Here is a 13,288-nt window from a genome sequence, read left to right as displayed (position 1 = left end):
GGATAGGACTGCGTGAAAACTGAGGCAAAGGAAGCGCTGGTGAGGAGGAAGCGGAATAGGATGCGCTGGGAAAATACGAGCACGCCATGGGTGCCAAAAAGTGCTTTGAAGTGGGTGGGAGGGTCCCTTCTCTGTTCTCCTGTTCCGGCCCCTCCTTCCCAGGAACGGAGAGCTCTGGACTTTCATCTTCCAAGCGCCACCCAGGGAGGCTCGGCCTGATCAAACACTGCGACCGGGCAGCTCGAGCCGCTCGGGGGCTGCAGCTAACCAAAAGCCTCCCGGACGGTTCAAAAGTTCAGCGGTGAGCGGCTCTGGCTGCTGCTGCTGCTGCTGCTGCTGCTGCTGCTCCGCCGCCGCCGCCGCCGCCGCCGCCGCCACGCCTCGCTCCAAGAGAGAAAGCCCGGCGGGTGGGGAACTAGTGCGGAAATTGACCGCGCGCCAAGAAAGCCGATCCGAGCAGAAAAGGCAGCGTCCTCCGCGCAGTCGCTTCCAGAGCTGCGCAAAGCGGCACTAGGGAGGGCGGTGGGAGGAAAAGGTGCCTGCGTGAGGCAGGCAGGCAGGCAGGCAGCGAGGGAAGGAAGGCTGGCGGGCAGGCTGGCCGGTCGGCCGGCCGGCCGGCGCGCTTATGGAGAACTCAGCCCTGTCTTGTGTCCTTGTGTCTCCAGGTGAGAATGGGCAAGTCCACGAGGCAAAGAAGCGCCCCGGAGAGACGCAGCTGCAGCAGCAGCAGCTAGCGACGCCAGGGAGAGCTGCCGACGGGGAAGTGGCGGCCAGGGGCAGCGGCGAGCAGCTCGCCACCATGGAGCGGCGCGTTGCGGCAGAGGAAGAGCCCGGCGGCGGCGCGGATACAGGCGCGCAGCTCCCCTTGCAGGCGCCCTGCAGCTTCAGCTCCGCGCTGTGTTTCAGTTCGCCCGACGGCGGCGGCGCTGGCGGCGGCGGAGACGCGGACAAAGCCCCGCAGCCGGAGGTCGACGCGTCCGCCTCTTCCCCGTCGTCCTCGTCCTGCAGCAGTAGCCGTGTGGTCCAGAGCCAGTGGGAGATCAACAACGCGGCGTCCGAGTCGGAGGACGAGGAAGAAGGCGGCGGGAGAGGCTGCGCCAGCGAGCAGTTGCAGCCGTCCGCGCCCGGCTCCTTCAGCGTTCCCGCTCAGGGCGGCGAGCCGTGCCCTCCGCAGCAGCAGCAGCAGCACCTGGACCCGTGCGCTTCGCAGGTGCCGGACGAGGAGCCGGACCTGGTGATCGAGGTGTCCGGGCGCCGCATCCGGGCGCACAAGGCGGTGCTGGCGGCGAAGAGCGACTACTTCCGCGCGCGCTCGTCGCGGGACATCTTGCGCGTCAAGGGGGTGAGCTACGGGGCCCTGCGCCTGCTGCTGGAGTACGTGTACACGGCGCGCATGGGCGAGGTGCGCCACGACAACCTGGCCGAGGTGGTGAGCGGCGCCCGCGTGCTCCAGATGCCGTGCGCGCTGCACTGCGCGGCCGAGGCCATGCGGGCGCAGCTCCGCCTCGACAACTGCTACCAGCTGCTCTGCCTGGCCAAGAAGCAGCGGCTGGCCGAGCTGCGAGAGGCCGCCTACCGGTTCATGAGCGACCACTACCTGCAGGTGCTGCGCGAGCCGGCCGTCTACGGGCGCCTGAGCGGCGCCGAGAGGGACCTGATCCTGCAGCGCCGCCTGGAGGCTGGCAAGCCCTGCCTGCTGGTAGCCGAGGTGAGTGACGCCTTCGAGAGGCTCAGTGCGGGCAGCCGCCCGCAGAGCCGGGAGAGCAGCCGGCCCCAGAGCCCTTCCTCCGTGGTGTCCCTGGACGAGAGCAGCTACCTGCTCTACAGCTACCAGGCGGCTGCCAGGGAGTGGAGGGTGCTCACCCGCCTGCCCGAGGAGGCCAACGCCAAGGGGTGCGCCATGTGCGTGCTCTACAACTACCTCTTCCTGGCTGGGGGCATCTCCACGGCCCCAGGGGACCAGCGGGCCAGGCTGTCCGACAAGGTCTTTTGCTACAACCCCTTGACTGACGCCTGGAGCCAGGTGAAGCCCATGGGGCAGCCTCGCTCCCAGCTGAAGCTTCTGGCTTTGGATGGCTACCTCTATGCTGTGGGGGGAGAGTGCCTCTTCACGGTGGAGAAATATGACCCCCGGGCAGATCGGTGGAGCCCGGTGGCCCCCCTGCCTAAGGGAGCCTTTGCGGTGGCACACGAAGCCACCACCTGCAACGGGGAGATCTATGTGTCCGGAGGGTCGCTCTTCTACCGTCTGCTCAAGTACGATCCCCGGAGGAATGAATGGCAGGAATGCCCCTACAACAGCAGCCGGCGGCGCTCGGCTGACATGGTGGCCTACAAGAGCTTCATCTACCGCTTCGACGTGAGCAGCGGTCGTGGGGAACAAGGTCAGGCAGCTGGGGTGGAAGTTTTCCGGTACAACACCGTGGCCAAGCACTGGAGCCAGTGCTCGTCCCTGCGACCCGCCGGGAGCCCGGTGCAGCCGTTCCGCTGTGCGGCGCTGGGCAGCACCATCTACTGTGTCAACCGGACGGGAATGCTGTGCTTCAACCTGTCCCAGAATGGCGAGGTGGAGGCGGATGGCGGACTCAAGGGCACCTTTGACACTGAACTGCTCAAAGCACCCTATGACACGAAGGGCATCCTTCTCCCCTTCGTGCTTATCCTGCCAGAGAAAGAGAAAATCGGGGAGCCAGAGAGTCCTCTGGTGTTGTGAGACCTGGCCTGGTCCTGGGAACGCCAGTTAGCATGCAGCTCAACCAGCACCATGCCCCATTTCTTGCTGTCGGCCGTGCCGGGCTCCCACCAAGGGAAGACGCATGCACTCCAGCATTCAGTGGTAATGGCGATCGGGGCTCCAAAGGCAGTGTAAGAACCAGAGGTGGAAAATCACCTGTTCTTTAGCGATTGTTTTAGAACTATAGAAGCAGAACAGAAGGGCACTGTCAGAAATGTCCTTAACTTCCACATGCATGGAAAATTACTACAGTGTTTCTCCTAAAGCATTGACTAGCTGGCTGTAGCTGTCCAAAGCTTTCTCGTGTAACTTCATGTAGGAAGGAATTCACCTCTTGGCACTTGTAGAACCAGCCAGTGGAAGCTTGGCTAAAGTAGGTTAAATGTTGTACAATATCTGTGCCACTTTCCAGTCTAGAAGTATTCTGGAACTATGTAGCATTCGGGAAAGCAGCAGCTTTGGAAGGCTTTTCAGTTACAGAGTGGCTCTTTTTGTACATAGACATCTTAGAAAAAGGGGATCTTTCTGCCACCATCTCCTCTTGGGTTTCTTCTCCCTCTTGGATGCTAGTGGGGGTGAGGAACTGCAAGCAGTAGAGGGCTCAGTATACCTTTTAGGAAGTCAAAACAGTACTTCTTGTGTTAGAAGCCATGGACTATCATCTGGGTCACAGTATTTGTTACCCTTTTTAAAACTTTAATGGAATCTTTATTGAAGACATGGTATTGTACAGCCTCAGGAAGTTACAACCAGAGTACACGATTTAACAGAAGCCAGACCTAAAGGTTTGAAACAAATTAAATTTCTCCCACATGTACATACTTTGGGAATAGAGGGAAGCTAAAACAAAGACATCAGTGCATCTATTCAGTTCCAAGTTTGTTTCTTTTTTAAGGTGTGCATTTCGTTTAAACACACTCTATCAGAAATATTATAATTGGGTTTGGTCCTGACATACTCTGGCGATGTTTCTCAGTCAGGGTTTTGCATTGTAACTCCCATGTTTGGATCCTGGCAAATTGGCTAAAATGAACATACCAGCGAGTTATTAGGAGAGGAGAGTTTTATTTGTTCAAGTTAACTGCAAAGCAACACATGTCAATGAAAACCAAATGTGGCTTACTTGAAACTAATGCACACAATGGTAATATTTCATTTTTATGTCCAGAATCCTTTAACAAGGTAGAGCTCTTCCATTATTCATACAAGGAAGGAAGACGGGGTTTGATGGACAAGGTGATTTCCATTCTACCCTAGCAGCAGCAAGGCTGATTTTATTATACTTAATAATTCATTCATCGTTCATAATATATAGAGGTCATATACCTTCTGCTTTCTTCCCAATTTTTGAAATAACTAATTACCAAGGCAACACATTTGGAGAAATAAATACCTTCTTACATGCAGGCAGTTAGAACATACTGCTTTCCATGTTGCATGGACTGGACATGAAATTGATATTTTCAGTCAGTTTAAAATTTGAGAAGTAGTTCATCATTGGCTTGTACCCAAAGAGCTGCTTTGGTTCACAGAGGAGGCTTGTACTAGGCCAGTTGACCATTCTGTTTTGAAACCCATTTTTCCTTTTGCCCTTCTTGCAAGGTCCTCCCCTCCCTTTTCTCTACAACATGCAAACAATGATGGGCCCAAGGGCACCCAGTACACTTGTGAGAAGCTAAACTCTTAAGTTTCTGTGCTGTAAGCAATGTAGAACCCTGGCTCTCCAGCACTTGTGCTGCCTTTCAGCCTTTAAGTTTCAGCTTTCCAACTAGCGTATTTTAAAGAGTGTGCTTCTGCTACATTCGGATTAACCAGCGAAACCTGGATGTTTTGTGTTGCATGTGAGTTCTGAGGATCATTTTTAAGAGAGATCTTATCCGTTTGATCTACTTATGCTGTAGGCATAGTGCTCCTGAATGGCAAGTGGGGCCCTGGCTCCCTACTTCTGGTACAGCTGTGCGGGTTCCCAGAGATCTGTATATGCAACGGGGCAGTAAAGGTTTGGGAGGTCAGTGCACACTTCCTGTATAGCCATTTGGCCGTTCCTTTCTGCTAAAGATGGGAATATGGGATGTTTGTACAGATGTCTTCTTTCTCCTACTGTATGCATGCATAGGAGGCAGGAACTAATGTTCCATTAAGCCTTGTTGAAATTTTCAATCGGGAAGGGCAGTTCCCATCATCATCATCATCATCCTAATGATACTTCAGCATACATTTGACTTTACTGCGGGAAGAAGCTGTTTAATGCATATGACAACTTGACTTCAAAGAATGTCCATAGAAGACAGTCACTTTTTAGTGAAAAGGTAACATTCTCATGCATTATTTCCAAAGGAAAGCAGCAGATTTTATAGTAAAAGCCATCATGGAGTTAAAAAAAAATCACACATTATTTATTTATAGTTATTGTGATTTTTGTGGAGAAATTCCCTCCCTTCTAAAGCAACGGTATGGAATTCAAACACAAAAATGGCCAAAAAGAACCTGAAAGAGCAAAAACTCCATGCTTCCCACATCAGCAAAAGCCCAGAAGGGTAAAGGGTAAACACCTAGAAGGCTTGAAAGCCAGTTCTTCAATAATCATCTCTCCCTGGGGCAAGTAGGATTGCTCTGTTGCCTGGAAGTAAGCCCCACTAAAGTCAGTTTGGCTTGATTCTGAGCTTGCAAGGTAATGCCATCTGAAAAAAAACAAAAACAAATGGGTTACATTCAGGCTTCCAGACCCACTGAAATCATTGAGAGCAACCCACATTTAACTGAAGCCACACTGATTGCAGTAGGCCTACTCTAACCATGACCATGAGCTTTCCAAGATGAGCTTTCAGCCTGCCACTTTACTCTGGCTTCTGGGTTCTTTGTGGGATTAAGATTAGATCCTCTGCACACATTTTTTCCCTTCCTCTTTGCCTTATATGTTCCCCTACATAACTCTGCTTTGGTATAGAGGAATTCCACAACTATTCTAGGGTTTCATTCAGCCATTCCCCAGAATATCAAGACTTTCCCCCATAACTGTTCCCTCCCCCATGAAAAAGTATGGGAGAGGCCCTGGAAGATGTCATTCCCATCTAAAGCACCCACAGACTCCCTTGAGTGAGGATGCATACACAATGCACGCCTCAGGTAGAAAAGCTCAGTGTTAGGGTACCATCCTGCTCTAGCTGGCTATAATCACACCTTTTGGATCAGGGTTGTGGAACACGCGGTCCTCAAACTCAGATCATTCCTCCTCCCTGGCTGTGCTGGCCAGTGGGAGTTGTAGTTCAACAACATTTGGAAGACCACCTGTGGCACGACCGTCTCTAAACTGTGATCTAGCCCAGGGCATGCCTTGTACAGAAGCGCCATGTTGCCTCCCTCCCTTCTGCCTGGTTAGGTCTTCTGTGCTCCGAATGCTGCACAGCAGCTGCATTTACAGGGAACGGGCCGGATTGGCCCCCACAAGTTCCCAGGAGTGAAATAGATGATCCCCAGAATGATGAGATCTGTGCCCACACACAAGCATCTGATCAAGTTCAGAATGCTCTGTATTGCTCAAGTAACATTTGGGGCGCGCGCGTGTGTGTGTGCCAGAAGCAAAAAGATGTTTCCTGTTAGAAGTTATCTAGAGTCCATGGAATAAGTTTGTGAGACATCCAAATAACACAGTCAGCTCTGTTGTGCTGTACAGTTTGGGGGAAGAAATGACGAAATGTGGTTTCCTGACTATTTCAAGTCTCAGCCTGATGCAGCATTTTTGGGAAGGTTTAGTAAGGAACTAGCAAATGGTGCCATTTCTTTCTCACAGTCCAGTTAGACATGAATCTCAACAGGGCAATCTTATGCATGTCTGCTCAGAAGTAAGTCCCATTGAATTCAATGGAATTTACGTTCAAGATTGCAGCTTTAATTGTGCAGTTTGAGCAAAATCTGGAAGTTACTGCAATCATTTCATGTATAGAATGATTAAAAATCTCACATAGTTTTAAAACTGACCATGCCCTGCAATACACTTTGTGAATTTCATCACAAAGCATTTGTGAATAAAAAACATTACTGAACAGACGGAAGGAAAACATTCCCAATTACTGTTGCATTTCTGCTGTTTCATGTGCATACAAAAATGTGTGTATAGCTCTAATCCTTCAGTCCTGGTAAAACAGCATCCTCCTTGAATTTAAAGTTAAGCACACAAGTGAATGCTCCCAGGGCTATAATCTGTACTTAATTACTAGCCATTTAATACAGCTTCCTTTATTTGATGTGTGCATAATCACACCCAGATGATTGGCTCTTTTGGCAACATATGGGACACTTCTAAACTGATTTCCTGTTTGGTGCCCGTCTTTTTCTCATGCACAGGCGTGTGGTGCTTTGAATTCTGAAAGTCCAATGAATAAACAGCAAACTTTCCCACCATACATTCTCAGCATATAGAAAACTAACTTGGGAATTACACGCCATCTGTTTATATTGTTTTGGCACTATTTTGAACAAATTCTGTTTGCTCCACCTTTCCCCAGAGTAGCTGGAGAAAAGAATGACCCAATATTTGAACTACAGAGATTGCAACAAATAAAATGGGGAAGATGCTAATCACACCTGTTTAATGAATAAAACCACTGTGCATCAATGAGTATTTGATGCACAATGAACCCCCTTATCAATAAACACCTGATACAATTTCATCGGCTTAAAAGAATAAATTATTCCTGGGGAAGGAGTATCTCTCTTGTGCTTTTAGTCAGCAGACAGAGGAACTGCTTTCAGCTCAGAAGTGGCTCATGATTACTGTGCCCTCCCTGGTGAGGTACAGTTTGATTTTGTTACAGAGGCACAATGTAGGGGGCCATGTCCCAGTCCCAGGACGTCGTGTGCCTGCACAGAACCGCTGCTGGTGTGCCAACAGTGACAGCAGAGCAAAGTGGGGAAACAGGAAGTGATGCTGCCATTTTAGAAGCATTGCAGGCACATGTAGCAGCCCGCACATTCTGAACTGGGGTGAACATGAGATGGTAAGGGGACAGGTGATGGCCAGGCTTGATATAATTGGGGCCTGTCCCATAGGACTTTCCCACAAAATTACCATGTTGCTAGGACTGCTGTGTGTGTGAGAGAAAGAGAGAGAGAGAGAGAGAGAATTGGAAGGGAATGATCCATCTTGCACTGCTGAGCCTTTCATGTGTCATGGCAACACCATGGGATGAAATCATAGAATATTAGCTCTTAGTCCAGTGCTGGAAGATAGAGGACTTGTCTTATTAAATTTTTACAGGCACATAGAGCAGTTATATAAGGGAGAACAACATAGGTTCTTGAGACACCTAAACGTACCATTTCCCAACCTGGTGCCACTGTACTGGCTGGGACTGATGGGAATTAGTTAGCATAACTGGACAGCTGCCTGAAAGATGAACAAATTTATTCCATGCTACGCTTTTGTGAAAACTACTCTTCATTGGATATATGAAGTAATAACTTCAGACACGCAGATTTATATATATATGCTGGGGTAGCAGAGAAGGTGTAAATTGTGTGCTCAGAGGGAATCGAAATGCATTTTAAAATATTTGTGTGTATCTGTACTCTGCCTTTACCCCACATATTGAAGTTTTATTCAGCTCCATTCTTTCTCGGGAATGAGCTTTTGAACACAGGGCTGGTTTGCGCATTCCAAATAAGCAGGCTCAACTAAGCCATGGTGGCCTGATGTGAATTGTGGGGGGTGCTAGTGCAATTTGCATAATTACTGCTTGAACATGGTTTACTGTGTCGCCCAAACCAGAATAGCCTGGCAGGTTGGAGGGCTAAGCAACCCCCACTTGTCTCCTTCACCCTCCAAGCAGCCACGCTGCCCCAGGTTTGGTGGATTCAACAAATTGTAGTCAGGTGGTGATTATGTATGTTGCATCTGGCACACCCTGAAAGTCACAGCAAGCCACCATGGCTTGTGCTGATCCTGTAACCTGGGTTGGTGAGACCTGTTTTTTTATTTTAAATTGGCATTTTTAGTTAGAAAACAGAATGGCCTCCAAAAAATCTACAGGAGTAACTTTCCTAGTAGAACCTAGTATAAAAAGTTGTATTTTATAATTCAGCAGTTTTCCTACACTGTATATCTTCCAATAAGTTTATCACTCGGTGCTGAGACTCCATCAGAGGGGACAAAAGCAAATAGGAGAGGAAAAGAAATCTAGCCTGCAATCCTGTTCACACTTTCCTGGACACGACACTCAATGAAGATTACTTCTGAATAGACATGTGCTAGATTGCACTGTATGTGTGGCTTTCTCCCTCTGTCTGTTTGCACAACTAGTAAACAATCGTGCGGGGAATAAGATGTTGTAACTGTACTACTACTGTGCTTGTATAATAAAAGAACTGTTCCCCCATATCACAGAATAGTAGAGTTGGAAGGGGCCAAGAAGGCCATCAGATCCAACCTCCTGCTCAGGGCAGGTTAAACCATCCCCCTCAGATGGCCGTCCAGCTGCCACTTGGATGTCTCCAGCGTGGGAGAGTCCACAACCTCCCCAGGCCATTGGGTCCGCTGTCGTACTGCTCTAACAGCCAGGACCCGAATCTCTCATGTCAGTACCACCTTTGTAGCCAGGTATTCACCTGGAGTATTTTTCTTTCCCTGTCTGTTCCTCTTCCAAGAACTGGAAGAACCGAAGAGAAAACTATCTGGGCTCCAAAGTTCTTGACTTTTCTCACCAAAGCTTCAAAATATGACGTGATTTCTCAGAGCTCTGCTTGGCAGTGTCATTTGTTCTCATACGTTTATATTGCTTGGTGCAACCCCAGGGAATGTAGATGGGTAGTTTGAAGCTCACCAATGCCTCTTCTGGGTTTGGAAATATAAATGATCGTGCTATGCATGATAGGTTCGGCTCCCTCAGGCAATCTAGACAAGCCCCTTTCAGCAGTTCTTTCCAACAAACATTGCATGCTGGCCTGTGCAGTATCTACTGGGCAACTATGCAATGATCACCAGAGTTACTTAAAACCCCCCTCCCCCACTGCCTCCAAGCCAAGGGGACTCTTAACAAAAAGACCGTTAGCACATGACTAATTGGATGCAGGACTGCAGCCAAAGTTTACCATCACGAGTCCCATTTTATTCCAACCAGTTTTGAACACTTGACCTGTTTTCCAGCACATTCCAGCCAGTTTTTAATACATGACCAATATAGTTAAAATAGTAATTTTAAGATGAGTTGGTTCTTGCCCCTCAGCCCTCCCATTAAGTTTCTTCTTCCTTTTTTTAAAGCAGTAATAATAGGAAAGCATTTGTGACATGCAAGGTTTCAGCAAGGTGCTTTGGTGCTTTGTATGCCTAGTGGGAAAGACTGAATACATTTCTTGAGTGAACATGTTGATGCCGCCGCTTATCACAGATTAATGCAAATGCTTTGGACACTGCACAATGCAAGCAAACTACATGCAGGGCAAGTGTGATTTGTAAGCAGTCTGTTTTTAAATGCACAGGCAAACGTTTCCATAAAGCTTTTTCTGTACTTTGGCATATGCTCTAATGGAATAAATACAAGAAGAAAGCAAATGCTTCATAATGGAAGCCTGTGTTTGGCCGGCGTGTTTTATTTGTGTGTTAATTGTCTCATAGCTTCATACATTTTGTGCATTCTCATATCATACCGAAGAAAGCTGCGCTCCGTGTCAGATTTTAGGATAAATCCATCGTACTTGGAAGGCACTTGCTAGTCCGGCCGGAATGGAACATTTACAGCCTGTGGTTTTACAAAGTTGGAAGTAGGCATTGTTCTCTTGAATGGTGTACTCAATTAGTGAGTGCTGGCAGGCCTGGAGCCAAAACACAGCCACTGGGAAACGGGAGGGAGATGATGGCATGCTGAAGTTTGCAGAATCACAGAACACATTTTCCTAAATAGGCCTGGGGGAGGGAGGGGGTACACTGTCCAAGCCCACCCTTCCATGAGGACTACATGTGATAGAGAGCAGAGAATCAGAACAGCAAATGGAACGCTGCTCTGGCTGGCTGGCTGGCTGGCTGGCTGGAGGACCGGGATGACATACTCTGCTTCAGCTCTTCCGTCCTGGAGGGGGGCAGGGCTGGCTGGAAGCCAGATGAGCTCTTTGAATAGGGCAGCACGTTGCAACAGGTCAAAAAAGCCAACAGCGCAATGCCACCAATACAGTCTGATGGACTGCTATAGAAAATTATATTCAAATCTAAGCTTTTAAGGGTCTCGTCTGCTTATTTCTTAGGTGTCCTTGCTTCTGCAGTAAGCTAAAATGGAAGAGAAGGGAAGCCATCCTGAAGCTACAATGCAGGTGCTGAAGAGAGTGACTAGCATCTCATTCCTAAGCGTAGAATGCCTTGCACTAAGACCTTGCACTAGTGCAAACTAACACTTCCCAACATCACTAACACTTGGAGGTTCAGTGGGGAAATTTTTGGATTTGCTGCTGGAAAGTGCTGGTGGGTTAGGGTGCTGCACTGCCCAGTTTTGCTACCACATTGCCCAGTTTGGGCAGCAAATTGCTCTTTTCCCATCATGGCACTCAGGGGTGCTGTGGAAGCCATGGGGCCCTTCAATGAACCTTGCAAAGTGGAGCAAACGCATGGTGCATTGGCACCCCTAAAGCTCTTTAATTCACCATTTGTAAAACGGGTATATGGACTAGCATATATCCACAGCAATGAATATATATGTAAATACTTATTTATGAAAATCCAGCTTTTTAGCCACTATACATAGTCTAGCTATTTCTCTCCCTTCTACATCCCCAGCATTCTTCTCTCCCTTCTTGGCCTGTAACCTCGCTCTTTCTCTCCCGCTCACCCCCTTATTCTGTTTCTCTTAGCTGTCCCCTTTCTAACTTCAAGTCTCACTCTTTCGTATCCCTCTGCACTTTTACTCTGCTATTTTTTCTGCTCAGCCTTGTTCACCCCCACCCCCTGCCCACCTCTTTGGGCTAGCCAGTCTGCTCTGGCATCCCTGATGTGACAATCCACAGCAGTTTCTCCAGTTCCCCAAAGCTCCCTCCACGTTTAAAATGGTCGGGGACTGCTGCCCGTTCAATCAAAGCTGCACTGCACGAGCATCGGTTTATGCTTAGGCCAGCGATGGTGAACCTTTTAGAGACCGAGTGCCCAAACTGCAACCCAAAACCCACTTATTTATCTCAAAGTGCCAACACTGCAATCAATCAATCAATATCCATCCATCCATCCTTGGCAGCACACTGACCAGCCATGTGAAAGCTCGGACGAGTCGCGGCTCGTGACGTCATCACCTGGCGCCGCTACTCCTTTCCAAGCATGCCCATGACTCCTGTGTGTGCTGTTACCCGATGCTCAGCTGCTGGGGCAACTTGGCTCCTGTGCCAACAGAGAAGGCGATTTTGAAAAAGCCTTCCTTGAGTAGGTTTTTCCACACAGCTCATCATTTCTGCCCATTCTAAACACAATACAACCTGAAAACTGAGGTTTTAGTTCAGAAAAAACACCTCACAGCCAGTCCAAGCAAATATATCTATATCCTTGGCAGCACACTGACCGGCCATGAGAAAGCTCGGATGAGTTGCAGCTAATGAGTTGCACCTGGTGCCGCTACTCCTTTCCGAGCATGCGCACGGTCCCTGTGTGCACTGTTACCCGATGCTGGGCTGCTGGGGCGATGCTGGGGCAACTTGGCTCGCGTGCCGGCAGAGAGGGCTCCGCGTGGCCGCTGTGGCACGCGTGCCATGGGTTCGCCACCACTGGCCTAGGCTAAGACTTAGTGCAGTGATAGTGCCAGGGCAACACTGGATGCTCTCCTGGAGGCCTGGTACATCTGTGGTGGTGCGGAAAAGTCTTCCCCAGCCTGGTGGCCTTCAGAAGCACTTGGACTGCAACTCCCAGAATTCCCATCTGACAGGGTCACTGACTGGGGATTTTGGGAGCTGCAGTCCAAATGTGTCTGGAAGGCACAAGGTTGGGGAAGGCTGGTGTAGAACAACAACATTCTCTCATTGGGATAGAATGAGGGGGGGAAGGAGAGGCACCTGCTTGGAAAGATTTGGGGAGATATTTCACTGACAGGTAGCTGGAGTGGGTTGAAGCTGGAAAGAGGGAGGAAATGGGATATGTGAGTCATTTGCCCACTGAGAGTGCTTAACACTAACCCAGTCTCCCTCTGGATTAGAATATGAGAGGCAGCCTTTCCCTCTCAACGTTTTCCTTTGCAGTCAGGTTGTATTACTCTAACATGGCAGAGGAAACGCAAGGCAATTCTGCCAAGGTGGTGATATTCTTTCAGTCCCTTTGAAGGGCAGAAAACCCTTTGTTCTTTCCCTACTTGCATTTCCTTTTGTACTGCAGAAAATAAAGGGGGGAATTGATCCTTCAGCCTAATTGCCTTAAGAAAGAGTTCGCCTTTTGGACGACACTGTGAAATTGTGGGGTGGAGATTAGCTTGGGTTCATCTATTCACTCCTGCAATGCTCACACTGCAGCCATTGCTCTGAAGGCCATATGCTTAGGAATCCACTGAATGGCAGGTATGTGCTTGCCATTTTAGTGGTGGTCATTGATGTCTGCACCTA

General features: G+C 49.2%; 1 protein-coding gene across 2 annotated transcripts; it reads left to right on the top strand.

Moving 5' to 3' along the window:
• Positions 1-619: 619 nt before the first annotated feature.
• KBTBD11 (kelch repeat and BTB domain containing 11) lies at positions 620-10,295 on the top strand. 2 transcript variants are annotated; one of them, XM_044417766.1, is made up of 2 exons: positions 620-1,342; positions 1,604-10,295. In XM_044417766.1, exons 1-2 carry the CDS (start codon positions 626-628, stop codon positions 2,711-2,713), a joined length of 1,827 nt encoding a protein of 608 aa, XP_044273701.1. In that variant the 5' UTR covers positions 620-625; the 3' UTR covers positions 2,714-10,295. The 2 variants fall into 2 exon arrangements, with proteins under 2 accessions (XP_044273701.1, XP_044273691.1); XM_044417756.1 differs by having other exon boundaries at positions 620-10,295.
• The last annotated feature ends 2,993 nt before the right edge of the window (positions 10,296-13,288 follow it).

The sequence above is a fragment of the Varanus komodoensis genome, unplaced genomic scaffold (genome assembly GCF_004798865.1).
Source record: "Varanus komodoensis strain SLA01 unplaced genomic scaffold, ASM479886v1 scaffold10, whole genome shotgun sequence".
In the NCBI taxonomy this organism is placed as follows: Eukaryota; Metazoa; Chordata; class Lepidosauria; order Squamata; family Varanidae; genus Varanus; species Varanus komodoensis.
This window is presented reverse-complemented; position numbering and strand designations above follow the sequence as displayed.